Genomic DNA, 27,043 nt, shown 5'->3' on the forward strand with positions numbered 1-27,043 from the left:
AACACCATTTTAAAAAAATTAGAGGTCAAACTACAAGTCTACTGTTGGATAATGTAAAGTTAAAGATAGACAACGAAATTCATGGACACATAATAACATGTATCACCTATAAAAAGCATACAATGTAAATGTAATGCTTTTTCTATATTGTTTTGGCAATTGTTCAGTAGCTCATTCTTTATATAATTATCATCATTGGCTGTTTTAGACTATTAGGTAATAAAGGCAGGACTGTATGTCTTCAACACACTTGGTAGCTTACCAGAAAATTTCTATAGATATACAGATACAACCATTATTGCTTTTGGTAAAGATGGCGCACGGATTTAAGGTATAGCTATAGGCAGAGTTACTTCTCTTACACAGCTAACTCATAGGATTCACCATTATTTCATCAAATTGAAGACATAACCATTATTATTTTATGAAACACTAAGAAAGGAAAAACACTACCACTTGAAACTATGACATCATCAATTTAAGATGTATCCCAACTGAGATGTAATATTTTTAAAATTATACCTCAAAATTGATGACATGGAGTAGTATGAAGTTTCTCAAACTTGAGAAATAAACTCTTTTTAAAGGAACACATTTCTATGCTCATGAGTCCCCAGAGTGGGCCTAAATTATATTTATTATAGTGTTACTTATTAGGGAAAATGATAGAAACAAAACGTAGTAATAGTAAAACAGATCTGTAAAACAGGGGAATGACCAAATTTTCTTAAAAGTATGGATCTGGCAGTGAGGCATGATGGTGATGCTCTAGCAGTTAAAGGTACACAAAACAGACTAAGAAAAATTCAGGTAAGAACACTAGCTGGTCTATTTTCACCATTCTGAATATCGCGGGAGAAGAGAACACAGAGATTCTCTAAATATTGATTATGAGAAAACAAAAGTTAGATTTCAAAAATATTTATTTAATTTCAAGAAACTAATCAGGACACACTCATTCCTTACTAGAAAGACATTATCCCTGGCTGGTGTGGCTCAGCAGATTGAGTACTGGCCTGTGAACCAAAAGGTCACTGGTTTGATGCCCAGTCAGGCCACATGCCAGGGTTGCAGCCCAGGTCCCAAGTTGGGGGCATGCGAGAGGCAACCCATTGATGTATCTCTTGCATATCAGTGTTTCTCTCCATCTTTTTCTCCCTCCCTTTCCCTCTCTCTGAAAATAAATAAAATCTTTATAAAAAAAGAGACATTAAACTGTCTAATGTTGTTCATTTGTCTGTTTTCATTATAATATCAGACATCTGCTGCATATGCACATGTATGTACATATACACACATACACTTACATACACATACATACACACAGACATGGTTTCATATACGGACTGTCCCTGACTTACGGTGGCTCGACTTTACCATGATGCGAAAGCAATACACATTACAAATTACATGAGCTATTCAACACTTCCTTATAAAACAGAGTTTGTGTTAGATGATTTCACCCAACTGTGGGCTAAGTAAGGGTTCCAAGCACTAATGTAGGCTAGACTAAGCTATGATGTTTGGTAGGTGAATGCACTACGTGTAATTTCGACTTAATGATAATTTCAATTTACAACGAGTTATCAGGATTAAGTCGAGGAACACCTGTAGTCTCACACATCCTCAGGCATTCAGCAGATAGGTACATATTATACTGCTCTCCCAACCACAGAGGAGGCCATGGGCACACATTCATAGAGTTGCTTTTATCAATCAGTTAAAAATTCTTACTATGCCCCAACTAAATCCTTAAAAAGAATTTAACATCTCACTGACAAGGCAAAAACTTATAAACAATTGGGAATAAACTGGGTCCTTATGGTCTTTGCTAAATTCAAAATAATTCAAAGGAAAAGATAAGAAGTAGGCTCAACAGAAGACTTCATGGAGAGAACAAAAGAAGCAATAGGACTAGAAATGAATCTAGATACAGTGGATGAAAGAAAGGAGATATTTAAGGATAATTTCAAGGTTTCTAAACTTATTAAAACATTTTGAAGAAATACAAAACTTTAGTCATGTTGGAATTTTTTGTAGTATCTCAGCACCAATTTTTTAAAAAGGTAAGCTCACTGTCCCCTCCCCACTCCCCCCTGTCCATTGTTAGATTGTTCTTAACTTCAATGTCGAGAGGGGATTACCGGAACTACTATAAAGGACAAATGGACAAAATCAAGGGGGAGGGTGGAGGTGGGGGAGGGAGGGGGGTTTGGCTGGGGTGGGGTGGAGGGATGGGGAGAAAAGGCACACAACTGTAATTGAATAACAATAAAAAATTTTTAAAAAAATAAAAATAAATAAAAAGGTAGGCTATCCAAAATTAGTCTAAATTCAAGGTCAAGCCATCATGATATTGAATGTTTACCACAGATAATTAAAATATAAGTGATCACTTCAAAAAATCATTAAATTTACACTTTTGTTACTAATTTTGGCAGAACTAAGTTCAACTACCAATGATTTAAAATATAAACTACAATATTTCCTGTTTATTAGTCAATTATGCAGTCTAATATTTCAGATAATTTGATTGCCCTAACATCTCATAACTTACTAATACATATAAATTCAATTTGCACATGGTAAGAATGAGAATTACACAGATTTTCATTACAACTTAAAAGAAAAAATTCATGGAAAGAAAGGAAGGTAGAGAGAGAGAAACTAATTCCCATCACCTCCTCTTCATTCTCATCCTCTTCCTCAAATGTATGTTTCAACACAATTTCATTCCTTTCTTCTGGAATTCTATCATTTATATACATATTCTTCCCAAATTTTACATTATTTTGCTTTGGCAGAGAAACACTGAAGGTTTTCTGCTGTTGTGCCTATTTTGGAAAAAGAAAAATTCAGATTATTTTAAAATTTATTATGGTCTAAATCAGTTCAAGAATTCATTCATTTTAAAAATATTTTTACTGTCTGTGGGTGTAGGATCTAGAGCAATATCCCATTTTTTATTTGTGATCTGTGCCCTTTCTCTTCTTTTTTGAACAGTTTTGCAGGGGTGTATAATTTTATTTAAAAAGACTGAGCCAAATGGCTGGGAGACTTATATATGTTGTCACACATATCAGTAATTCATTCCTTTCATTACTAAGTAATGTTCCATTTTATGAATATAGCACGATTTGTTTATCCATTCTCCTTTTGATGCTCATTGGGTTGTTTCTGGTTTTTAGCCAACTGTGAACAAAGCTACCGCAAACATCATGAGGACACATTTTCACTTCTCATTGGTGAATATCTAGGACAGGAAATGCTGACCCAAAGGTAGGTACATTAACTTTATAACTGCCAAATCCTTTCCCGTTGTTTGTATTTTTATTATTGAGCTGTAGAAGTTGTTAATTCAAATAACACTTTCAATTTTAAAAAGGGAGCAACTTAGAACCTTAGCACAAGAGAGCTGCCACTTTTCAGTTAATTTTATACTAAATTTCACTCTGGCAAAAGTTAATGTAATACTATATAGTTGGGGAACATTGCCAAGGAATTGATGGTGAGTCAAGTTAAGTAAGGAATAACTGTAAATCAAAAGAAAATGTTGGTGAAATCCATCCTAAACAAGAATCAGGAAAGATAAGAAAATGGTAAAACTAAAAAAAAATAAGCATTTTACTGAAGAAAGTCAACTTTGGATATATTCTATAACCTAAATTATTGAATAACATTAAATTAAAATTCCCCTTTTTAATCTCACCTGTTTCATCGCTGTTTCACCTATTTTATCAGAATGTTTTCGAATGCTTTCCAAAAAGTCTTTGAGATCAGACATGGATATTTCTTTAATATCCTCACGGAGTTTAGGAAGATTTTCTATCATTAGCTGACAAAACCGGTATTGGCTAACCCGGGGAAAATATACATTCTCTAATTGTTCCATAGTTTTTAGAGCAGAATAATACCTGTGAGAAGTTAAAAAGACAACTCTATAAAGTTCTTATGACACTAATTTTACAAGTAATTACAAATAATTAATCAGTCCAACATTCCCATCAAAAAGGTCATAATTATAGGTAAAACAGCATTTATTTCTATTTACTAAGCACAAACTACAAATCATATGAACAGGCTGCAAGCTGAAAATTCATGGTTTACACTAACATACAACTTCATTTCACTTCATCTGAATCTATAACATCACAAGCATTATCACAGTCATCACAATACGTAAGTGTATAATAATCCCAACTTTTAAAATTAGAATATTTAGCCCTAGCTGTGGTGGCTCAGCAGATTGAGTGTGAGCCTGAAAACCAAGAAGTCACCAGTTTGATTCCCATTCAGGTCACATGCTTGGGTTGCAGGCCAGGTGCCCAGTTGGGGGCATGAGAAAGGCAACAGACTGATGTTTTTCTTGCACATCGATGTTTCTGTCCCTCCCTTCCCCTCTCTCTACCCGCCTTCCCCTCTTTCTAAGAATAAATAAATAAAATCTTTAAAATACATACATACATACATACATACACATATACATACACACATACATAAGTCAGGGGTGTCCTTCCTGTGGCCTGTGGGCTGCATGTGGCCCAGGATGGCTATAAATGAGGCCCAACAGAAAATTATAAATTTACATAAAACCTTTTTTTGCTCATTAGTTTTTGTTAGTGTTTGTGTATTTAATGTGTGGCCCAAGACAACTCTTCTTCCAATGTAGCTCAGAGATACCAAAGGGTTGGACACCCCTGATAGTTATTTGATATGTGATTTCATAATATTTCTCCCATCCACAAACCATCATCATCAAAAAAATACAAGGCACAGATCTAATTTAAAGCAAAATATACTTTAAAGAACTTTAAAAAATGTTTTAAACTGTTTAAGATAATTAGAAATAATATTAAAATTTTAATAACGTCACAAAAGACATAATAAAACAGAGTGATTTCTTTTTCATTTCAACAAATATTTACTGAGTGCCTATTACATATTAGGCACTGGTGACATGCTGGGTATGCGGCAATTAGTAAAGTATAGCTTGTGCCCTAGAAAAACTGACATATATCAATAATTTCATAGACACACTTCAATTTTCTCTAGACTTCTATGAGGTAGATGTCTGTGGCAGATATCACTATTAACCTATAAATGAGAAAACTGAAACACAGAGAAAGGGTGTATAATTTGGTCAAGATACTATAACTGCCTCAGACTTGCCAAAACTGTGAATACCCTACAATAATATTCACCACCAAAATCCTTACAAGTAGGTACTTTTTAAATTTATCAAATAATATTCTCTGTCTTCCCAGTGAACTGGATATCAAAATGAGAAAAGGCACTACCTTAAAAAAACAAAACAAGTTATATATAAATAAACTGAAAACACAGAAAGATGCAAAGCTCTTTAAAGATACTTACTGGCTGCATTTTCTCCCCATCCCTCCACCCCACCCCAGCCAAGCCCACCCCCACAGACAACTGTAACTGAATAAAAATTTAAAAAAAATTTTTTTAAAAGATAATAAACAAGCCCTGGCTGGTGTGGCTCAGTGGATTGAGTGCCGGCCTGCAAACCAAAGGGTTGCTGGTTTGATTCCCAGTCAGGGCACATGCGTGGGTTGGGTTGTGGGCCAGGTCCCCAGTAGGGGGCACGTGAGAGGCAACTGCACATAGATGTTTCTCTTCCTCTCTTTCTCCATCCCTTCCCCTCAGTCTAAAAATAAATAAATAAAATCTTTAAAAAAAAGAATTTATAAAAATGAAAATAAACAAAAAAAAGATACTTATTGGCTCTCAAGCTTATATATTCTCAAAGACAGTTTATTTTGCAAATGGTCACAAATTTAAAAATTACAGCTAAATTTGATCATGGTTATTTTAAATCCCTAGAATGGTTATGCTATAAATAAAATATATATTTGGTCAGAAATCAGTAAGTTTAGGTGAAGGTATGGGTAAGGAGATGTCGTTACAATGATTTGGATTATCTCTAAAACATTATAGACTTAGATGATGTGAAATAATGAGTAATACCTTTTCTGAGTACAGTAACACTTTGATACAATAGAGTAGTGAATAGTCAAAATTAATCCTAGCCTATTTCCTGACTTGACTTAAATTAGGGAAACCCCAAAAGTATTCTCTCTATAACGGATATGCTTTTTGAAAAATCATGGTAATACCTGTAACACATTTGAAATAAGTGATAGATGCTAAGTGAAAAGTATTACCAGCAGTTTTTGCAACATTCCACAGATACAAGCAACTGACTCCATAACACAACTGTGCTTTCCTTCATGCTGCTCATCTCTCACCTCCCACCTTGGACTTCCCTGTGTCATTGAGGCATGAGACATCACATGACCTTTCAAGAACCCAGAAAAGTGAAGTTACTGCCAGTATGTAAAACCCTTAAGTTATGAGAAAAGGAAACCAGGAGATTGGTTCTCCTTTCTTCCTCCTGAATGGAATGTTGTGACTTACAATAATTAATATAAACTCCCCAAAAGTTCTTTGAAATTGATCAATATTAAGCATTGGCTAACTCAGTAACTCAACCTCATATTTCCTCTCCCGAATTCCCTATCTCACATTTGTTTCCCTCAATATTCCTCAGCTTCCCTAGAATTATACTCCTTAAAAATGTAAAAAGTATATATAAGGTTATAGCTCAGGCTTTGTTCTGGGAGGCCCAAAGTTAATAATCTTAGGAAAAGAGCAAAAGCCAGAGACCAGGCCTGAGATCCTTCTTAAAATTTAGCAATTTATCTGAGCTTTACCTATTTTAAAATGTAAGCAAGTTTGCATAATAGATTACCACTTCTCTTTTGGTAAACATGACGCTGTTTTTAAAACAAATGATAACAGTAATCTATAAGCATTGGAAAAATAGAAAAACTATGAAGAGAAAGTTAAAGGTTCCTACGATGTGATGCTACCATGCAGTACTCGCCTCAGCAACACCTGCCCACATTTATAGCCAACCATAACCTACGTGCACCGTTCCTCTTCAGTAGGCTCACACCCCATTTAACAATACAACACGGAATTTACCTTCAACTGAAATTAGTTAGAAACAGATTATTACCCTATTATAATCTGTCATAATGATGTCCAAATTATTGGGATTTTTAAGTCTCTGATTTTTATTTTTTATAAATAACCCTACAGTAACCTCCCATGTTAAACCTCTGTCAAGTTGTCTGTTTTTATAAATATGAGACACTTCAAAAAGAATATAAAGTGGTCATAAATGTGTGTGCATCTATTAAACAGACCTTTAAAATGTACTGTATTTTGCCATGTATAATGTGCACCCACATATTAGTCTTAATTCCCATGTATACCTTGCATTATACTTGCTCTATACATGGGAATTAGTACTAGCCATGTATAACGCATATCCTTATTTTTTCCTCAAAAATATGGGCAAAAAAGTGTGCATTATACAAGTCAAAATATGGTATGAAGCAAAATGTAAAGAACTAAAGGGAAAATAGACAAACCCACAATAGCTGAAAACCTAAGTTCTTTTCTATTGTTGATAGAACCGGCCAACAAAAAATTATTAAAGATATAGAAGATTTGAATTACACTAACAATTAACATGACCTAATTGATATTTCTAGAATACTAAAGCCAATTACAGCTGCAGAATATATAGTTTCTACAAGTACACATGAAATATTCAGCAAGATATATAATATGCTAGGGCCACTAAACAAGTCTTAATAAATATCAAGGGAAAGAATTGTATACAGTATATTCACTGGCCCAACAGTTTTAAACTAGAAATTAATAATAGATCATAATATTGCTAAAGAATTCCACTAATACTTGGAAATTAAACAACACACATGTAAGTAACACAAGAGTTAAAAAAGGAAAATCAGAACATTTTTGAAACTAAAAATAATAAAAGCATAACATTTCAAAAATTGTGTAGGCAACTAAGGCAATGCTCTGAGGGGAATGAAGAACTTTAGACGCTTCTGCTAAATAAATAGTTATTAATAAACTAAGAGTAAATCATTATTTCCCCTTTCCAAATGTCTCATTTTTTCTGGTTTTTCTATGTTACTTTAAAACTGTTCATTTTTAGGGGTTTCTGGTCAAGATGGCAGAGTGGGTTAACACAGTACTCACCTCCTCCCATGAACACATCAAAATTACAATTAAACTTATAATTGTAATTGTTCTCACCACCATTGAGAACCTCCTGAACTCTAGCTAAACGGAAGTCCTATAACTAAGGATATATAGAAGAAGCCACGTGGAGATTGGCGGGGGGGTGGAGAGACAGAATGTGCTGCTCCCAAACCCACGTGTGGTGCTTAAAAATCAGGGGGGATATCTCGGCTGCGGAGGTCGCCCACTGAGGAGCAAGGGGTTACTACCCCACACCAGGCTCCCCGGTCTAGTGTTCCAGTGTCAGGAAGAGAAGTCCCCATAATTTCTGGCTGTGAAAATCAGCAGGGATTGTGGCTGAGTCAGACAGAGGGTTTCAGGAGTCCCAGGAATTCCTCCTAAAAGGCTGGCCCATGAACTTATCTGTTGACAGACTCATGCTCTCCAAGCTCCAGCACTGAGGCAGCAGCTCAGAAAGTGCCAGGCACATGTGGAGAGGAACTGAATTGTCTGGCTAACTTCAGGGCGACGGTTGGAGGGGTACCTTTCTCCCAGACAGTAGTGCTTAACTACCTATAAAGGGGCTCCTATAAGACTGTCAGCCGGTCTCTCAACAAAAACTTTGCAAGCCCAGGGACTGGCACAAAAATATTTAAAGTGATGAAAAGCAAGGGCCTACAATGAAGATTACTCTATCCTGGAAAGTTATCATTTAGAATTAAAAGACAGATGAAGAGCTTCTAGAAAGAGAAAAAGCGAAAGTTATTCCTCACCAGCATACCAGTATTAAAAGAAATAGAGGAGGAGGAGGGGAAAGAGAAGAGGAAGAAGAAAAGATAAAAATATAAATAATAAAATGGCAATAACTACATATTGATCAACGATTACTTTATTTTTTAAAAGATTGTGTTTGTTTACTTTTAGAGAGGGGGAAGGGATGGACAGAGGGAGAGAAACATCAAATGGTTGCCTCTTACATACCCCTTACCAAGGACCTGCCTGCAACCCAGGCATGTGCCCTATCTCAATGGGAATCAAACCAGTGACCTTTAAGTTCGCAGGCCAGTGGTCAGTCCACTGAGCCACACCAGCCAGGGCTCAACAATTACTTTAAATGTAAATGGATTAAATGTTCCAATCAAAAGGCCTAGGGTAACTGAATAGATAAGAAAACAAGACCCTTACATATGCTGCCTATAAGAAATTCACTTCAAATCAAAAGAAACACATAGACAGAAAAGGGTGAAAAAAGATATTTCATGAAAACAGAAACGAAACAAAAAAAACTGGGGTAGTAATACTTATACCAGAAAAACTAGACTTTAAATCAAAGGCTATAATAAGAGACAAAGAAGGACCTAATTCCACTTCCAAGAATTTATACCAAGAAACCCCAAACACTAATTTGAAAAGACATATGCATTCTTGTGTTCATTGTAGCATTACTTACAATAGCCAAGATATGGAAGCAACCTAAGTGTCTATCAAAAGAAAAATGGATAAAAAAGTGGTACATATATACAATGAAATATTACTCAGCCATAAAAAAAACAATCTTGCCATATGTAACAACATGGCAAGTACCATTTGATTTCACTTATATGTGGAATCTAAAAAACAAAATAAACAAAGAAAACAGAAACAAACTTATAGATACAAAGAACATTTTGATGGTTGCCAAATGGGAGTAGGGTTGGAGGGATGGGTAAAAAAGGGGAGAGAATTAAAAAGTACAAATCGTTAATTACAAAACAGTTATGGAGATGTAAAATATATCATAGGGAATATAGTTAATAATATTATTATAACTATGTATGGTGTCAGATGGTAACTAGATTTATCAGGGTGGTCACTTAATTATATAAATGCCTAATGACTATGTTGTACACTTGAAACTAATAAAATACTGTATGTCAACTGCAATTAAAAAATAAAAAAATATATTTAAAAAATAAATAAAATTGTATACCTTTAAAACACTTTAAACATTAGCACACCTAATGTTTCTATGGCAATCGATAACCTGCTTTAACTTATTTTATTTTTACTTTTCATTTTTCATTTATTCATTTGTATTAATAAGATATAATGGGCCCTGGCTGGTGTGGCTCAATTGGTTGGAGCGTGGTCCTGTGAAATGCAACGTTGCCAGTTCAATTCCCAGTCAGGGCACATGCCTGGTTTGCAGGTTCAGTCCCTGGTTTGCAGGTTCAGTCCCCAGTTGGGGCATGTACAGGAGGCAATCGATTAATGTTTCTCTCTCACATTGGTGTTTCTCTCCCTCTTTCTCCCTCCCTTCCCCTCTCTCTAGAATCATAAAAGAAAAAAATTAAAATAAATAAATTAATTAAAAAAACAGAACATGAACTACACTAGCCCAGACTGTCAAAATGTAATTATCCACACTTTGCTTTCACTTGTGGACCCACGACACACACTGAGACTTGGACTACATGCAATGTCAATGTTGATAAATTAATCAATATTCTTTTCCACTCCTGTTCAGTTGCCTATTTGTTCTCCATTGATATTATCAGTCTTTGATATCACTTATACAAGGTGCGGATCCACAAATAAACAGTTAAGAATTGCTTTATTGAATGATCCTGGTGGGTGAATTGCATGAACAAAGCATAGTTAAAGGTAAAAAGCAAACTTTGTGACTCACTATAACTTACAGTAAATTTCAATATGCCTTCGATAATAGAAAAAAAAAGATTCTCACTAAAAACAATTAGGAAAGAAACCAACTCACCTTTTTGCATTCATCTGTTCTTTTAGCTTACTGTACATTTCCAGCACTGCATTAAAAAAATAACTTACTTTAGCTTTTTAAAATGGAAAAATATTTTTGAGAGATAAAAATAATTATGAGAGGGAGCAGCATATTATAAATTCATTAATTTTCTCTATACTTTGATTTAGGCTTGCGTTTTCAAATAAAATTTTATATTTCAAGTAAATAAAAACATTTTCATCTCTAAATATACCATTGTACATACTACTGTATCATACTAAACTTGCAACACTTGCATATGCTGACACCTATAATTGAGACATTAACATACTAATATGTATCCTATTCAGAAACATACTAATATAATGTCTCTTCCCGGCAGTGGAATCGGAAGTTTGGACTTTAGTTATTTGAGAGAAAAAGCTGAGCAACACTGAGATTGATTTTGATTCAATATACCAAATAAAATAGCACAACTGTGTTACAGCTCACTAAACAAAATTTTACACCAAATCCACAAAGAAAGAGAAACCTCAAAAGCTTACAGCAGACAGTGAATTATAATAAAGGCATAAATAAACATAACAAAGCATCTTGCTTTGTTTTATCATTTTTACCACAGGTTCAGAAGTGCAATTATTCATTAAAACTGTTACAAGCTTTAGCAAGATGACACACTGCAACCAAAAAGGTTTTAATGCAACTATATAAATTACCATTCATCCCTAGTAGAATTTCAAAGTATAGAGTGGGTAGGTAAAGTTATTGTTGGCTCATCAAGCCACCTCCATTTCCTAGACCAAAGAGATAGACAATTTTTTCCAGATATATCTATAGTTTTATGGCTACCCTCAGGGTTCTTCAAGTTTACAAAAGATACTGTTTACTTGTGTGAAAACCATAAAAACTGGAAGGGTAGTATAGCAAATCTGTCCTAATTCTGTAGACTCTATGGATATCACTATCATAGCCTGTATATCATAATGCAATTATTTCTCACATTTTCCAGCCAAAACATTGGAGTGAACACACACCTGGGAAAGAGCCTAAAACGGCTACTACAAGCATAATTTGCTTTGAGGTCTCCTCTGTTTTATCTCAACAAGTTATTTAAATTTCATGTCTACCTTCTATTATTTCCATATTCTTTTCACATAAAAATTATACTTTTATCAAATATAATCAAGTAGAACTAATGCACCAGGAAAGTGCACTGTTTAACCCCTGCGTTCTTATACTTCTCACATACTTCTAATCAAAGGAGGAGTTAAGCAATTGTACAGTAACTGATGGCTTGTCTTTATTCAGATAGACTATAGGATCTTTCAGAGCTGGGACGGTATCATTTTCAGCTTTATATTTCCAATATCCACCATAATTCCTGATGCAAAAAATGTATTTGTAAGAGGATAACTAGATAGAAGGATGCATTAAGGAAAGGAGGTAGTCCTGGACATGGCTACTAGGAATACACTGTTGTTGTTGTTGTTGTTGTTGTTTAAATTTTAATTTTTATTGTTATTCAATTACAGTTGTATGCCTTTTCTCCCCATCCCTCCACCCCACCCCAGCTGAACCCACCTCCCTCCCCCACCTCCACCCTCCCCCTTGGTTTTGTCCATGTATCCTTTAGGAATACACTGTTTACATGAACTCAGATTTCCTCTCCAGCACTTAAAGCAAAGACAGTAGCACTAACAAAAATCTAACCTCTATTTCCCTTCATTTTTCTATGTCAAATAGCCTTCTAGATGAATAAGCTGAATTCAGCTCTTTCAGATTCCATCTGTATCTAATTTTTAAAGCTTATTACTACACTCAGGGACAAAGCATTCAAACTTAGACACTCTTCATGACTATTACAGTGTATCCGATGGTGGCAAAGAGGTATTATTAAACATTTTCATAAAGGAAGTAGGTTTCTTAACCTTGAAATCTAACATAATGAGCAGACATTTCATTTACTCAAAGTTAATGTGCAAATATCTCTGGATCAAACAGATTCAACTGAGTAGAATTTCTGAGTAGTGATTCTTAAAAAAAAAGCTGTTCTCACAAGTCAGAAAACAATAATTTTTTAGCTAATAAGATCTACTGACAGTTTTAATGTATAATTTGCATTCTAAGCTAACTTTACATTATACAGGGTGGGCAAAAGTAGGTTTGCAGTTATGAGTACACAAAACAGAATTTATTCTTGTATTATTATTTATTAATTATTGTGTTATTTTCGACAAAAATAACGGTAAACCTACTTTTGCCCCACCTTGTATAATTACTATATACAAAGCATCTTATTCTATTCCCCAGGGTATGGAGGTTCCAGCTCCTTTGTAAAAAAAAAAAAAAATTAAAAAATGGGACACTAAGTTGGATTTAGCTTACTACATTAAGAAAAAGATGACATTTACCTGCTTCCTTTTGTTTGAATGGGATACATCCGGGTAAGGAAAATACTGGTTAGTTTCTTCAGAATTTATTGATGCCCCAGTAATATCTAAGCCCTAACAGAGAGTCCAGAGACTCAGAAACCTAAAAAGTCAGTCTTTCCAAAATAGAGGCGGAAAGGCAAGAATGAAGAAGGGAGAGTACCTAGCTAGAGCACTTTGGAATGTTTTCTTACATTATCAGCAAAATGAGATTATGAGCAAAGCAAAACCAAACTGCTTAAGTATCAAACAGAAAAATAAGTAAAATTTTAGGCAAATTAGGACACAGCTAGAAAATGTAATCTAAAGACACTCTCCCCATTGGAAAGTATTCTGAGGAAAAATGAAGTTGAGGAGGCGGTGATCATGGACAAAGAACAAACTAGGCAGAAAGGAAACGGAAAGGTAGAAATTGTTCTAGGAGACTCATGTAACATCCTCAAATGGGGTTTTATAATATAGGAAAACCATGAAAATTCAGTCAGAGCTATGTCTAGCTCGTTTTGGGAAAAAAGCTAATCATTAAATTATAATTTTATCAAGCCAAGCATTACACTATAGATAAATTTAACTCACCTGGAAGGCACAACTGCAATTTTTCCACTACAGTTGTAATATTCCTCTGCTGAATTCTACATCGAATAATATCTTCTGTTTGGACTATCACCTTAGGAATAAAGAAATGTTCATATTTTTTTAAATGAACAGATAAATCAACATCCACATACTGGTACACAAAAAATGTCGCATTTTCTCACCTCCTTTCCAGCATCTTGAAGTCTTCGGTTGGTATCAATAACTTGTACCTTAAAAATAATTTCACCTTAGTTAGACAAATATGCATAAAACTTCCCTGATGTAACTGTTCACCCTTGTAATCAGATCATGCTTCCTGAGAAACTTAGAACAAAGAAATGCAAATTCAAATTAACTCTACAGCTTGAACTTGAACTTCTGATTGAAAAGGGCTTTTAACTTCAATTACTTATGACAGTTCTTTTTAACAGATTCTGTGGCAAACTTCTCAAATTTACTCAAGATTTTTGAACTTTACTTGCTTCTCTAAGTCTGTCAAACAATTCAAATCACTGACCCAATTGACCACTGGTCCCTTTTTGGTAACTTCAATGAGGTTTATGTGCCATTCATTGTCTGCAGGAAATGGTGATTGCATTTTACGGTAATTAAACATTCATACTTTGCTGAATGCAAACACTGGGTGGCTGATTAACATCAAACACGGAAATCTCAGTCCACAGCAACATTTTAATGCTGCAGGTGCAGGCAAAGCTCAACCTCAAATTTTCCCACATATTAAGTGACTCATTAGGTCATCATAGTAAGGAAGCACATTCTGGTTTATTAAAAATCTCATTAATTTTTGAACAAAGATGCTCAGTGACCTCATTGATGCTGTATTTGGTCTCTCATTGTCTGACCATCCTTTATATAATGGTTCTCTAATCATAACCTTTGGTAAACCAGGGTCATTCTGTCTGCTAAGCTCTCCAAATGTAAAGATAAATAGGACATTTCTTATAACTAAATATTTTGTATTCTGAGTGAATAAATCCAGGTCTCATTTAATAAATAATGTTTTCCCTGTGTGGCAGAAAATGTAGACAAACTTTCTTTAGGAAAATTACACATTGCTATTAAACTACAAAAATAGTTTCAATATTATTAAGTGATTTTGAGACTACAATTATATATTGTAGTTTTAAAGGGTTTTTTTTATGTGTACTAATTGTCATTTTCAAAATTCTGCAACTGCCAATGAGGCCTTTCATTGTATGAAGTTTTTTCATTCATTCCCCTGCATGGAAAGAAATCCTGTTAAGTCAACACATTACCGGCTTTACCAAAAAAGGGGTTACTCCTGTCCTTAGCATGACAGCTGTTAGGAAAGCATGAGGGGCATCCCCAAATATACCCACCAATGCACTTCTTGAAAGTAGTACATTTAATAATGATTTATACATACGCACTACAAAGTAGTATTGAGTCATTTAAGCACAGCAAAGACAATAGAATTTTAACGCATTTCTTACCTTCAGTTTTTCTGCATCAGTCCTCACTTTAAGGAGTTCTGTAATAGCATCTACAAAACCCTGATGATGAAAATTACACATCTTCTCAATTTCCTTGTCATGATTGCGGATACAAGCATCTAACTTTTCCATAAACTTCTTGTGTGCATTTGGCTGGTCATCATACACAGACCTGTATGTATATAAAGAAAGCTAATATTAATTTCCCAATTCACCAAAATTTGTTCTTTAAGCCCAATCTTTGCAACAGCTGGTATCTTAAAATTAAATCTCTAAACAGATAAACTAAGTTGATAGTACTGTCACTAGTAGAAATAATTTGTGTGAAAAATATTTAATTTATGTTTGAACATGTTAATATTAAAAGAGTCACAAGCCCTCTAGATATATCACTAGGCATCTGGAAATAAAAATCTGAGGCTCTGGAGGGGAGTCTTAACATGCTAGTTAGTGCTCAAAAAAATCACTGAGTAAACGATTAGGGAGTGAATGAACAAACTCCTTATTTCTACAGCATTTACTATGTGTCATGACATATACTAAGTGCTTTATATAATAACTCTTTAATCTTCACAAGCTTTTAATGTAAGTATTATTATTACCCTTGCTCTACATATAAGTGACAGAATATATAACTATTACATATTCCAAAACTAGCGAGTGACGGCTGGGATATGAATCCTGGTAGTATGACACCAAGAGTTCATATTCTCAAGTACAAAGCCATACTAAAGTCACCACAATGTTCCCTAAATATGGCACACATATTCCTGCTGTATCTAAGCTCATGCTGTCCCCTCATAGAGGGCAACCACCCTCCAACCATGCAAGAAAGGATTAACCTTGCCCAAAGAAAGGTTTGGCCCTTGCCCCCAGATCCTGGGAGGTAAGCCTTTGGAATGTCCTGCCTGATAGATGTCTTTGTCTCTTTGGGGGACTTGAGCAATGCCAGTCTATGTTAACAATGTGATTTACAGTGAGTGGGGACCTTGGGCCACAGTCTCAGCTCTGGACGGGCTGGAGACTAAGGCCAGCAACACAGGCGGTTAGGCAAGTCTATGTGACTAACCCCAGTAAAAGTCCTGGACACCACGGCCAGGGTAAGCCTCCCTGGTTGGCAACACGCCTGAAGTGTTAACACACATCACTGCTGGGAGATGTAAGTGTTGTCCAGACTACTCCACTGGGAATAAACAACTGGAAGCTCCTGCCTGGAACTCTCCAAGACCCTGCCTTATAAGGCTTTTCCTGTTGTGAATTTTAATCTGCATCCTTTTGCTATTAACAAACAGTAACTGTGAGTATAACAGCTTTGCTAAATTCTGAGTCCTCCTAGTGAATTATTGAACATAAAAGTAGTCTTGACACCCTCCCCAAAATGCACCCCCCCAATATGTTTCCCATTGTTTGAGGTTTAGTTCAAGTCCCATTTCTTCCAACAGGCTTTTGTCAATCCCTTCCACGCCAAGTAAGCTTTTCACAGGCAGGACAGGTAAACATATAGTCCTTGCAATTCATTCTGACATGTAATCATATATGACTTTGCACTGTAATTTAAACATTTCAATTATATGCCATATATTTTATTTCTCCCCATAGACCATAGCCTCTTGAGGGCAGCCTCCATGGCCTAGGTTTTTAATAAGTACCTATTATAATACTAGAGAGGACATTACAGGATAGCAATTACAAAGTACTTGGACTATTAAGAACTGAGCTAGAACTAGGCTCTGATCTTGGACATCTCTTTTCTACCTATACTTCTCTCTTTATCTTATCTAGACCTGGAGCTTTAAATTCCATAAACATACTGACACCTTCCAGATGTACATTTCTAGTCCTGACCTCTCCTCTGAAATTCAACCTCATATATCTCTCCAAGTAGATATCTGATAAGCATCTCAAATTGTCCAAAATGAATTCCTGTCCTCTTTTCTGAAAACTGCTCCTCTCACAGTCTTCTCCCATCTCAGTAATTCCATTCTTCCAGTTGCTCAGGGAAAAAACCGTAAAATCATCACTGACTCTTCCCTTTCGCTCACTCTTCCCCAAAGTCCAGCCAATCCAGACTTCACTACCTCCACTGGTACCACACGCAGACTAAGCTTTTGACATGCCTTGCCAAGATTGCTGCCAACTGCTTCCTAACCAGTCTCCTTGATTCCACCCTTGCTCCTCTTCTGTTTGTTCCCAGTATGGTAGACAGAATGATCCCTTTAAAACAAGTCAGATCCCATGTCTCTTTTCTGCCTCAAACCCTATTTTTCTTACAATAGTCCATAGAGCTCTACATAATTTTGTCCCAGCCTATGTCCCCGACCTCATTTCCTACTACTTATTCTCCACTTTACTGATTCTGCAACACTTTCCCCCTTGTGGCTCCTGAAACATGCCAGGCACATTCCTGTCCTAGGCTTTGCCCCTACAGTTCCCTCTACCTGGATCACATTTCTCACGTGTGGCTGCCTCTCTCTCCTCCTTCATGTTGTTATCCCCTTCTGTATGAGGCCCTTTCTGGTTACAGTATCTATATTATAAACACACACACACAAACACACACAAAATTCCCTTCCCTGATTTACTTTCTCTCCTTTTTTATTTTCTAAAATAAAAGAGTTACTTTGTCACTGCATCATTCTTACCACTGGAGAAACACTCTCTACTTCACACTTTACTTTCTGTCTTGCCCTACTACAATGTAAGTTGCATGAAGGCAGAGGATGTTTGTTTTGCTCTCTGTTGTATATCCAGTCCTAGAATAGTGCCTATTACATAGCAGATGCTCAATAAATAGTCGATGAATAAATGGGTAGATGGATGGAATCAGAAAGAACACTTATTAGCTGTTCAACCTCAGGGAAGCTACTTGACTTCTCTAAATCTCAATTCTTTCAACAATAAAATTAAAGGATAAAGAGTGTTATGAGAATTATCATCAGAGTGCTATGAGGATTATAGTAAACACACAAACAATTCTTAGCACAATAACTGAAACGTTGTACATTATAAATATATACTCACTGGCTACTAGCATAGTATTCACTTAATAGACAACCAAATCCTTGATAAGGAGTAAACCCTGCTGAATAATTGAGTACTAGCTGCAAGTATCAAATATGGCTAACACTCAATTATCCGTGCTAAATGAGCTGACGACTACTACCGCCTGACATTGTATGGGGCCTTTTGCATTTTTTATACATCTAATGCTCCATTAATTTCTTATACCACACCAGAGAAAGTGTCATTGCCTACTTTTCACAAATGAGGAAACAGGCATAGAAACGGTAAATGAGTATCTCAATGTAGCCTAGTTAGTGAATGACTAAGGCAGTACTAGAATTCCCACCTTGTGCTTTTCCTACAATTAATACATATAACAAGAACCCAATTAAACAAGCAATGATGTTCCAAAGAAAAATCCATGTGCAAGAGGAAGTTTATCTAACTGACTCTGGCATGCCATAAACAAATTTTCACTTCATAACTTTGTAAGTACTATATTCCTTAAGTAATATATACAGCGCCTGGCATAAATAATGCCCCCCTTTATTACAAAATCTTTTATTACAAAATCATTATCATGCAATTCTGTAACATAACAATATCACACTCGAGCACACCCTATGACATTTTAGGTGAAATGTTCAAATTAAAACTATAAATTATTACACCCATGTTATTACCCACCAACCACACTCAAACAGGCATTACTTCTGCCGGACCCTGTACATCCATTTCTAAGTTTTTAAACATATTTTTTTTAAGTTTGGTATTTATCTGGCCTTTAAAATAACAGGTATTAAACAGAACATACCAAAAAACGGACTTTTTCCCCCCAAGAACGGTTGTAACATGGCAGCAGGAGATGTTTGCGGACTGCCTCGCCACAGCGGCCCCGGAAGGAGGGTTTGACCGCGTTTGGGAGTGCAAAGACAACACTGCTACCTCTTGTACGTTTAACAGTAACATATAAACAGGAAGAGAAATAGTTATTTTCCAGAAGTCTATTTTATCTTAGAAAGTTCTTAAAAAGTCTATCCTGTACTGCATCTTTCCAATTTATTCTCCAGAGTTTTACAAACAAAACTACTATTGTTTTAATAGTAACTCAGGACACTGCCAGTGGATCTATTACAGCACATAGGTGAACACCTCTTTCTCTACTGATGTTGTAAGTATGGAGGAAAACAACACCAGAATATAACATTCTCCAGTAACAGAAAACCAAAGCCTGAAATGGGTGAACTATTTATGTTCCATGCCTTTTGCTGTTCAAGTAGAACCATAAGGTCTTAGTGAAGGAAATAAAAAATAACATTAAGGAATTAGTACTGTAAAGGAGAAACAGTAGGTCATGATCTACCCACTACTAAGGCTTGGTCTCTCCTGACCCTTGACAATCATTGCTATTCCAGACATGAATAGAAGCTGCATCCCTGACTGAATAACCACTTGTCACCCACAAGCCTTATCAATGAGAGCATTCTGAGCAGACTACACAGAAATAAACATGCCAAGGTGAGAAAACACTAAACCACAGGAATAAACTGCATTTAAAGAAAGTATTGAAGGATCAGACAAGTGCCAAAATCCAAAATTTATCAAAAGCTAGAATACTGGCTCTGGAAAGGAAGCTCAATGTTCCTAGTTCTGACTTTCTCAATTTAATAGATCTTTGCGGGTTCCATCCCAGGCTGGGTGCATAGGGGAGGCAACCGATCAATGTTTCTCTCGCATACTGACGTTTCTCTGTTTCTTTGTCTCTATCTTTCTCTCTCTCTCTCTCTCTTCCCTCTCTAAAAGCAATAAAAAACATATCCTCAGGTGAGGATTAAATAAATAAATAAATAAATAAAATCTAGCATGCGAGCACTCAAAATGAAATTAATCACTACATGTGGTAGAATTAACCATCCACCCACTTTTAATATTAAAAGTAACTATTCTAAAAATTTGCCTAAAAAGCCAATAATAAACATCTGACTGGAGAGTGGCAACAAAGAAGGAAGGGTGAATATGTATAAGAACACTGAAAAAGGGAGGAAAACAAAAGCAATTTTTTAAGTATATTTTATTGATTATGCTGTTACAGTTGTCTCATTTTTTTTCTCCCTTTTCTCCCCCTCAGCCATGTATCCCCCTTCCCTCCAGTATCCCCCATTCTTAGTTCATGTCCATGGGTCCTACCTATAAGTTCTTTGGCTTCTCCATTTCCTATACTATTCTTAACCTTCCCCTGTCTATTTTCTACCTACCATTTATACTACTTATTCTCTGTACCTTTTTCCCCACTCTCTCCCCTCCCCCTCCCCACTCATAACTCTCCATGTGATCTCCATTTCTGTAATTCTGATCCTGTTCTAGTTGTTTGCTTAGTTTTTGTTTTTTAGGTTCAGTTGTTGATAGCTGTGAGATTGTTGTCATTTTAATGTTCATAGTTTTGATCTTCTTGTTTTTCTTAGGTAAGTCCCTTTAACATTTCATATAATAAGGGGTTGGTGACGATGAACTCCTTTAACTTGACCTTATCTGGGAAGCACTTTATCTGTCCTTCCATTCTAAATGATAGCTTCGCTGGATGGAGTGATAGCTTCGCTGGATGGATGTAGGTCCTTGCCTTTCATGACTTTGAATACTTCTTTCCAGCCCCTTCTTGCCTGCAAGGTTTCTTTTGAGAAATCAGCTGATAGTTTTAGGGAAACTCCTTTGTAGGTAGCTGTCTTCTTTTCTCTAGCTGCGTTTAAGATTCTCTTATCTTTAATCTTGGGTAATTTAATTATGATGTGCCTTGGTGTGGTCCTCCTTGGGTCCAACTTCTTCCCTGGACTTGCATGTCTATTTCCTTCACCAGATTGAGGGAGTTTTCCTTCATTATTTTTCCAAATAAGTTTTCAATTTCTTGCTCTTCCTCTTCTTCTTCTGGCACCCATTATTCAGACATTGGAACATTTAAAGTTGTCTTATTTTTTGAATTCTTTTTTCTTCATTCTGTTGTGGTCAAATGTTTATTTCTTTCTCCTGGTCCAAACCATTGATTTGAGTTCCAGTTTCCTTCCTCTCACTGTGGTTCCCTGTATGTTTTTCTTTATTTCACTTTGCATAGCCTTCACTTTTTCCTTTATTTTGCATCTGCACTCAATCATTTCCGTGAGCATGCTGATTACCAGTGTTTTGAACTCTGCACCTGATAGGCTATCTCCTTGTCACTTTGTTCTTTTTCTGGAGTTTTGATCTGTTCTTTCATTTGGACCATATTTCTTTGTCTGGGTGCACCTGTTACATTGTAAAAGGTGGAGCCTTATGTATTCTCCAGGGTGGAGCAACCCACTCACTGTGTTGTGGCATTGTATGTGGGGGAGGGGTCAGAGAAGGAACAATGCTGTTTGCTCGGCTCTCATCCCACTTTTAGTCACTTCCCCTGCTTCCCAGAAGCGAATCATGCCCATCTGGTGCTGATTCCCAGGCAGGTGGATTTGTGTGTATTCCAGGACCCCATGGGTCCCTCCAATGGACCCTCCTGTGAGACTGGGAGTTTCTCCCACCCCCACAACTCCCACAGGTTTTTATAGCCAGAGGTTCTGGGGCTTTATTTCCCCTTGCTGGAACCCTGGGTTGCGTGGTCTGTCTCGTTTCCCAGTTGTTCCTCCAGGTTTATCTGCACGTGAATGTGGGACCTCCTGGTCCACCAGCCGCCACCTTGCCATGCATCCTCTCTGCCCCAGTTGCCCGTTGCCGCCCCTCCTGACAGTCTGGATGAATGTTTCTTCTTTAACTCCTTGTTTGTCAGACTTCCATACAGTTCAACTTTGTAGCAGTTCTGGTTGTTTTTTGTTTTTAAATTGGTTGTTGTCCTTCTTTTGGTTGTGCAAGGAAGTGAAATGTATCTATCTACACCTCCATCCTGGCCAGAAGTCCTGCAAAAACAATTCTTACCCCCAAAATTTCTTGATACCATGTGCATAGCAGAATTATCAATCTTTTCTCTGACGGCATCTACATTTGATTATAGAGACAATTTGAGAGATAGTGGAGGGATGAGGACATGGAGAAAAGCTGAGAAGATGGGCTCACTTTATTGTCAACAAGTCTCCATAGTGACTTATCTGACCAAGAGGAGTCATATTGTCATATCAGAGGTTGCGGGGCTAGTTGAAAAAGGTGAAGGAATTAAGCAAAATAATAATAATATTAATTAATTAGTTAATTAATTAAAATAGTAAAAAAAACAGAGTCATATCTGATGCTTCTGGCTTAATGTGGTGAAGATTTATTAAAAACATTAATACACAACCAAAGACTTAAAACTAAGTGCTTTACATTCATTATCTCATTGATATTCATCACAGTTTTATGATGTACATTCTGATGGCATCCTAATTTACAAATGTGGTTTGGGAAAAATAAGATTTTAAGTCCGAAGTCACACAATAGCATGGGCAAGACTTAACCTCAGGTCTACCTGACTCCAAAGCCAGTGCTCTTAAACATTATGTTACACAGACTCTTCAGTCAGAAAGGGTGATAAGCAGCATGGAACGCAAAGAAGTTACCAGCACAGCAACTGACCAGATCACCTTTGAGGATGAGCAATTGAGAATGAGTCAACGGGATCCCTGATGTGCGCTGCTGAATCTATCAGGTGAAATCACCCAATGGTCAGGAAAAAGAATGAGAACTGAGGGATGGCTAAGTATGAGGCAGTCTGAAATTACAAACCCAGCACGGTGTCCACGACCAGAATATGAAGTAGGGAAAATCGAGGGCCCTATACTTGTCTCACCTCAGCTGTAAAGGGTTGTGAAAAACCTATTTTTCTTTGTTTTCTTTTGTCTTTGAGTGATAATCATTATTCTTTAAAATTTTGATTTGCAGCGTGAGAAAGGAAATACCATTCAGCACTGTTCATTCTTTGAACCCTAAGTTGACTAAAAGTGAATCCATATAATTAATCTGATAGTGGGCTAGATATACTACTATTCTAATTTTTCAAGCAATATACAATTTTAGTAAAAATAAATTTTTCTTCTTTAAAAATATCCCCCAGAATTTGATAATGTTTATTGGTGAGTCTAATCATGTTCCTATAAATACACACAGATATAGGGCAGAACCAGCAAGAGTGAACATTAGAAACTAATGTTCTAAAAAATGTTCTAAAAAATGAAATTTTCCACTATCCCACATACACTCAAGTTGTACCTTAATGCTCCATATACAGATAATGGCTTTAATAAAAGAGTCTAGTTATCCCTTCCAAAAGTTTAGCACAATAAAATCTTACTTCTGGCAAAATGTATTGCTAATCAGACAAAAATAGAAATATAAAATCAATTTTAAAAGAAGAGATAACTTTGTGATGATTACCAGAGGGAGGTATAGGGGAGGAAAATAGTGTTAGAAGGAGACTTGACTTGGGGTGGTGAACACACAATACAATATACAGATGATGTGTTACAGAACTGTACACCTGAAACCTGTATAATTTTGTTAACCAATGTCACTGCAATCAATTCAATTAAAAAGTATACAATAAAATAAAAGTGCTAACTTTAAAATCTTATGTGAATAGAAAACAAAGGTGAACTATACTACATTGAAGATTTTAATTATGTATTTTAATTTTGGCAACTAGAAATGCATATAAACAAAGTACAGGTCTTCAGAATACAGCTAAAAAAATTTTAAGTAAACACATTTTCTATCTTTATTATATCTAATCTTCCACACCAAAGCAAAGTGTTGAAATATGAAGTGTTGAAATATCACACAGTATTTGATCATATGATATATCAGGCTAAATAGAATTTAAACAAATAAATGATCTTTCAGCTAAGACTTCTTGAATTCTTTGTATAGGGCGCCACCTGGTGGTAATAAAGTATAAATACAATAAAACTAAGATGTCATTAAAATGTTAAAATCGGTTCACTGAAAATTGATGCTTTTATCACCAAATCTTCTATCTTAACAGAGGAATCCAGGCTACTTCAACTTTGAACACATGCTATATTTTGTTAAGACAAGTGGTTTATTAATCATATTCCACTTTTTTTCAAAGAAAAACAACTGTTTCTAACCAAAAACAAACAACATTCACAAGATACTATATGAAAAAGGACTCTCTTCTTATTACTGGTAATATATTAGGATTTTTTGTCAAAAATCACATAATATCCCTATACTTTTTTCAGTGTTTTTCACTGCATCTTCATTGTTAAAAATTTTTCATCACAATAACTGAAGAATATAAAATATATGTTTACTGAGAACATCAGGCCTTCTCTTCAAGAGGCAGGCCAAGCGAAATGATTAAGAGTATAGCCTCAAAAGCCGAATGGCCCGCACTCACACCTCTCTCCACCACTTACTGAGTGCCTAGAACAAATGACTTGATCTCTCTACCTCAATTCCTTCATCTGTAAAATGAGTACTAATGGTATCTCATTTCCTTCTTGTGAAGATTAAATGAATGTACTGTAAATATTCAGTAGATCTTAACTGTTACCTATTATTACTTACATGATAACTTTTACTTTCAGGAACAAAAAAACAAATAAAAAATATTTAGAGTTAATATCACTGTTCATAGAATTTCACACACAAAAAAACCCCACCTAAATGTGCAATGATAAGAGAATAATCAAACAAACAGAGAAAACAGGATGAAAATTATATATAATTATAACTTCATTTAACAAATATTTAATGATATTCAACATATAAAATGATTTAATGTTTAATAACACTTAATATGTTGAATGTCATTATTACTTCATTTAATAAATATTCAACAAATGCTATTTGTTGTTCCTAATATAAAAAAGACTAGGTTACTGTCAATTATAATTACCCTTGAGTTGCAGGGGAAAAAAAAGTCATTTTTTCTCCTCTCTATATTTTCCAAATTTTCTATAATGAAGGCTTTGCTTTTCATTGATTCAGATCATTCTGTTGTACCCATGGCGTTATACTACATAACATATTGAGATCCTATAAGATATGTATGACAATTATAGGCCTTGGGGACAATTTCACTCAGCCTGCATTTACGAGATTTCCTTATGACACACATACAAAGATACACATTCACACACAGCTAAATATACTGTGTATCATTTTTAAAATCCAAGTATGAGAATTCAGACACAGGAAAAGTGTTTGTGTGTCCATGTAGGCTGAAGTTCTAGGATGCAGATTTCACAGAGGAAAGACCTAAGATGAGAATTTAATGAATAGGTGGAGAAGAAGGGGGTATTCAATCACGGGGAAACACAAACAGGAAAAAAGAACATGGCAGTGTGAAAGAGTTACTAGTAGTGGGAATTCTATTAGGAGTCTTACAGGAGTTATTTTTAATCTTTATATGAGCAGTGGCCTGGAGAGTCACAAGACCTTTCTCTGTGATTCTGAACAGGGGTGTCCACCCTGCGATCCACAGGCCACATGGGTCTCAGGATGACTATGAATGCGGACCAACACAAAATTGTAAATTTACTTAAAACATTATGAGATTTTTTTGTGATTACGTGTTGCAATGTATTTAATGCCCGAGACAACTCTTCTTCTTCCAGTGTGGTCCAGGGACGCCTCAAGGCTGGACACCCAAAGCTACGGATCTTTCCCCCAGAAAAGTGCACAAAAACAACCGCGGTACATTCCCTCTGAGAACTGCGGATGATCCGCAGGAGTGGACGAGTAGTGCAGCCTATGCCAATCCAGTGACCTGCACCAGAGCTGATCCAACCTGGTTCAATCAGATATACTCTCAGAAATCCTGAGTTCGAATTCAGAGACACTCGGCTGTGGCTGAGTGACATGGAAACTGTAGGTGGTTATCTTCTAGCAAGTGCAGAGACAAAGAGAAAGCCAGACTTCAGAGAAGAATGAAGATGAGAGAGGGAAGCATGAAGGAAAACAGAAAGAAACATGGTCTGCTATTTCTTTGTTCCAGAAGTACGACTGCCCTTAGAATTTTGTGAGACTCCCCAGTAACCTTCCACTGTATTTTTTCATTTTTTCCTTAAGCTAACTCAAGTGGAAGTGGTACCTACAATTAACCCCCACCCAAAAAATCCTTAACTAAGACACACATGCACACACAAACCCACACACATATTTTTTACACTTATAAGGGTTTCACACACCCCGTTATCTGACTAATACATCGTATCTTATCTTCCCACCTGATTAGGTTACAGACATACTGCGGTAATAATCTCAGCCTGCAACCTAACGTTCTGTTTGTGCCACGACATAAAAAATGCTGGGAGGCACTACCACAGAATAATCCAGAAATAAAGAGTCTAAAGGCAAAGTTTAAGTAAATAGAGTTCTGAGGAAAAGAACACATCTAACGGGCCTCTGGAGAAATAATAATAATTCTATCTAGCTCTTATACAACACTTCTAATTTTTTTTTCAAAATATCCACAATATTGTACAGCTAAGTGAAGAATACAGGATAAGGTACATGCCCTAAACTAGCACTGTTGGGCGTCTGAACCAAGTGGATATCCTGTAGCACAGAGGAACTGAGAGTTCCTAGCAACTCTGGGGGGAAACATGTACACACAGAGAGTACAATTTCTCTCATCACGGACTACTGAAAAAGATTTCTTGTTTATAAAATATTCACCTTGTACGTATTTAATCATGAAATATTTCTTCTAGTTTTCCACATGCATTCTTAGAATGCTTTACAAAATAATGACCAGGTGCTTCCTCTAATTCAACTGAAGACAC

The 27,043-nt window shown here is 35.9% G+C and overlaps 1 protein-coding gene across 4 annotated transcripts in view; it reads right to left on the reverse strand.

Annotated features, from left to right (window-relative positions):
- The window catches only part of EXOC6 (exocyst complex component 6), a 200,377-nt gene that overhangs the window by 110,533 nt on the left and 62,801 nt on the right, over window positions 1-27,043 (reverse strand). For 2 of the 4 annotated variants that reach the window (XM_045197754.3, XM_024563410.3), the window contains 6 exons: window positions 15,300-15,471; window positions 14,007-14,054; window positions 13,825-13,915; window positions 10,838-10,883; window positions 3,710-3,914; window positions 2,682-2,834 (listed from right to left, as the gene is read on the reverse strand). In XM_045197754.3, coding sequence (XP_045053689.1) covers window positions 2,682-2,834; window positions 3,710-3,914; window positions 10,838-10,883; window positions 13,825-13,915; window positions 14,007-14,054; window positions 15,300-15,471 — 715 coding nt within the window. Of the gene's footprint in view, window positions 1-2,681; window positions 2,835-3,709; window positions 3,915-10,837; window positions 10,884-13,824; window positions 13,916-14,006; window positions 14,055-15,299; window positions 15,472-19,116; window positions 19,236-22,373; window positions 22,448-27,043 lie in introns of those variants that run through there. The other 2 variants (XM_053922536.2, XM_045197756.3) reach the window with 2 other exon arrangements.

The sequence above is a fragment of the Desmodus rotundus genome, chromosome 4 (assembly GCF_022682495.2).
Source record: "Desmodus rotundus isolate HL8 chromosome 4, HLdesRot8A.1, whole genome shotgun sequence".
Taxonomy (NCBI): domain Eukaryota; kingdom Metazoa; phylum Chordata; class Mammalia; order Chiroptera; family Phyllostomidae; genus Desmodus; species Desmodus rotundus.